Source organism: Leuciscus leuciscus (genome assembly GCF_965113295.1).
Source record: "Leuciscus leuciscus genome assembly, chromosome: 8".
Lineage (NCBI taxonomy): Eukaryota > Metazoa > Chordata > Actinopteri > Cypriniformes > Leuciscidae > Leuciscus > Leuciscus leuciscus.
The window spans coordinates 42244559-42247351 of NC_138732.1; the positions used below are offsets into that span (position 1 = coordinate 42244559).

The 2793-nt window shown below is 40.1% G+C and overlaps 1 protein-coding gene across 1 annotated transcript in view; it reads right to left on the reverse strand.

The window, feature by feature from the left end:
• Window positions 1–842: 842 nt before the first annotated feature.
• The window catches only part of trim105 (tripartite motif containing 105), a 16618-nt gene continuing 14667 nt past the window's right edge, over window positions 843–2793 (reverse strand). The window contains exon 7 of the mRNA XM_082178378.1: window positions 843–2793. This exon is cut by the window's right edge and continues 92 nt beyond it. Within this exon, the coding sequence (XP_082034504.1) occupies window positions 2326–2793 (468 nt within the window). The 3' untranslated portion in view covers window positions 843–2325.

The window sequence follows — 2793 nt, forward strand, 5'->3', positions numbered from 1 at the left end:
CTATCTGTATTATCATGTTCAGCACTGGATGGAAATATTAGCAGGACTGTAGAAGGAAAGCGGAGCGCTGGAATGTTAATAGGCTGTTTAAATCATGGCTGTTCAGTTTAAAGGCAACCTGAGCCTGTGGAGGAGGGCTGAGCTGTGACTCAAACACCCCCGAACCTCAGTCCCAGGACGGTGATCGTGCAGTGTGTGTGTGTGTGTGTGTGTGTGTGTGTGTGTGTGTGTGTGTGTGTGTGTGTGAGGAGGAAGAGGATGTTGATGCACTTTTCCTGCTCAAACAGATAATGCCCCATCCTTGCTGTTTTCTGCATCCGGGATGCCACAACTCATCCCCACCCCACACCCCCCACACACACCCCAAACCGGACAGACTTTATTGCCCAACTCCAACCCAATTTAAATATGAGATGGAGGGGTGTAACGATGCCCTTATCTCACAATTTGACACATATCACGATACTGAACTCACGATACCATATTGCGATACTCCAAGACACACGATAAACGGTTCACAAAAAATGTAGTTACTGTTTTTGGTGTTACATTGTGTGTGTAAATGAATAGTCTTGGACTTGGTGCTGAAACCCAAAGCACAGGACAATAGAGACGCCAGAATAACAATATTCATGATTCTGAAGATGAAATACTGAATTATTGTAGATGAATATGCCTGAACTCTTTCACCGACTAGATATATTTAAAATAATGTCGGCCACTGTTACTGGTGACATCAGACATCTGGCATTATCAGGACACACACATATTCCCCAGCGCATTATTATACATTATATTCAACATTAATATAGTAGTTTAATGTAGTACTGACACTAAAACTCTGAAAACTTGATTTTTTTTTATTACACAGTAATTTTTACTTTTGGTGAATTATACACAATACAGATTGTCACTATCCACGAGACATATTGATGCAGTTTTGTACTGTGATATATTGTGACACCCCTAATGAGATGTACTTGCGGGTGAAGGTTGTGTTGTGACGTGTATACTTCATATGCTGTGCGAGTGATGTGCATTCCTCATATGGAGGTGTTTGACAGAACAGAGAGCTGGTTTTGCATTGCAGAGGAAGGAAGATTTAGACACACATCAGAATTAAACACCTCATCCTCCCGTCCGTCACTGAGCCGTCACACACTGATGGACAGAAGCAGCCGCTGTGACCACACACAAGAGGAGCGCCGGCTCCTGAAGCACAGGGAACACCACTGCACAACCACAGGAAAGAGCAAAGTATTTTCATTTGTTTCCATGCAATATCTATAATTACTTTCTGTACATATCTATAAAGGCAGCGATGAGAAGGATATTGTGTGCAGTGTGCATGTCACAGAATGCTGATGTCATTTATTTGATCAAAAGCTGGACAGATTTATATCATACAGAATGTGTTTACCAGCATTTCTAATTCACAAAGAAAAATGAAGAAATTAATTAAAATAAAATAAAATAAATGATAACAAATAAGGCACTTCTTTACCAGACAGGCTAAAGACATTTGTCTGTGTAAAAATAAAATAAAATAAAATAAAATAAAATAAAATAAAATAAAATAAAATAAAATAAAATAAAATAAAATAAAATAAAATAAAATAAAATAAAATAAAATAAAGCACTTTCTTACTCGACAGGCTAAGGAATTATCTCTGTATGAACAAAACAAAACAAAAAATAAAAAAATAAAAATAAATAAATAAAAAAAATAAAATAAAATAAAATAAAATAAAATAAAATAAAGCACTTTCTTACTTGACAGGCTAAGGAATTATCTCTGTATGAACAAAACAAAACAAAACAAAATAAAATAAAATAAAATAAAATAAAATAAAATAAAGCACTTTTTTACTCGACAGGCTAAGGAATTATCTCTATATGAACAAAATAAAACAAAGCAAAGCAAAGCACTGGCTTACCAAACAGGCTAAAGAATTTTGTCTGTATTTGTGAGACGTTAGCCTCATTTGATTCTCTAAATATAAAATATTCTATCAAATGAAATCCCAAAACAGTAAATAAAATTAAAAAGCTAAAATAAAAGTTCAGATGATGTTTCTTTTATTAATCAACATGTAAAGTCATGTAAAATCCGATCTCTGGAATCAATACCTTTCACACACACACACACACACACACACACACACACAAAAACGATTCAGAATTGTTTGTGGTCCCTTTTGTCTGTTTGATGCATCAAATAAAGAGCATAAAATAAAGCCCCTCGTAATGACTGATTAGCGTCATGAGAGCTGCGTCAAAAGCGCAGATAAATGTAAAATAAGGAAAACCAGTAAAACCCAAGGCTCATTCTATCTCCCAGTGGAGAGGGGAGTGCAGGATGCGTATGGCCTGGGCTCTCTGGCCGCGCTCACTGAGGCACGTGCTGAAGAAGGGGAAGGCCTTCCCTCGGGGTCCGCTGGAGAAGGAGTACAGCAGGGCCATGCTCTCCGCGTCATAGAAACACACGCTCCTCTCCTCACAGTCCAGGAACACCCCGATCCTGCCGGGAGACGTGGGGACGCGGAGCGGGGTCCAGGGCTGCGTGCCGGCCGAGTACTGGTTCCCAGTCCGCAGCCGCAGGGTCCAGTACCCGTTCTCAGGACACAGCCTGACCCGGGCCCGCCGGTTCACCGACTCCAGGCACACTCCCAGGTCCCATTTAGGACTGTTCCTCACATCCACCTCCCAGTAATGTCTGCCCGACTGGAAGCCCTCGGTGGCGAGGATGTTGACACACTGGAGGAAGCGCTTGGCATCACATGAGTAGCCGAT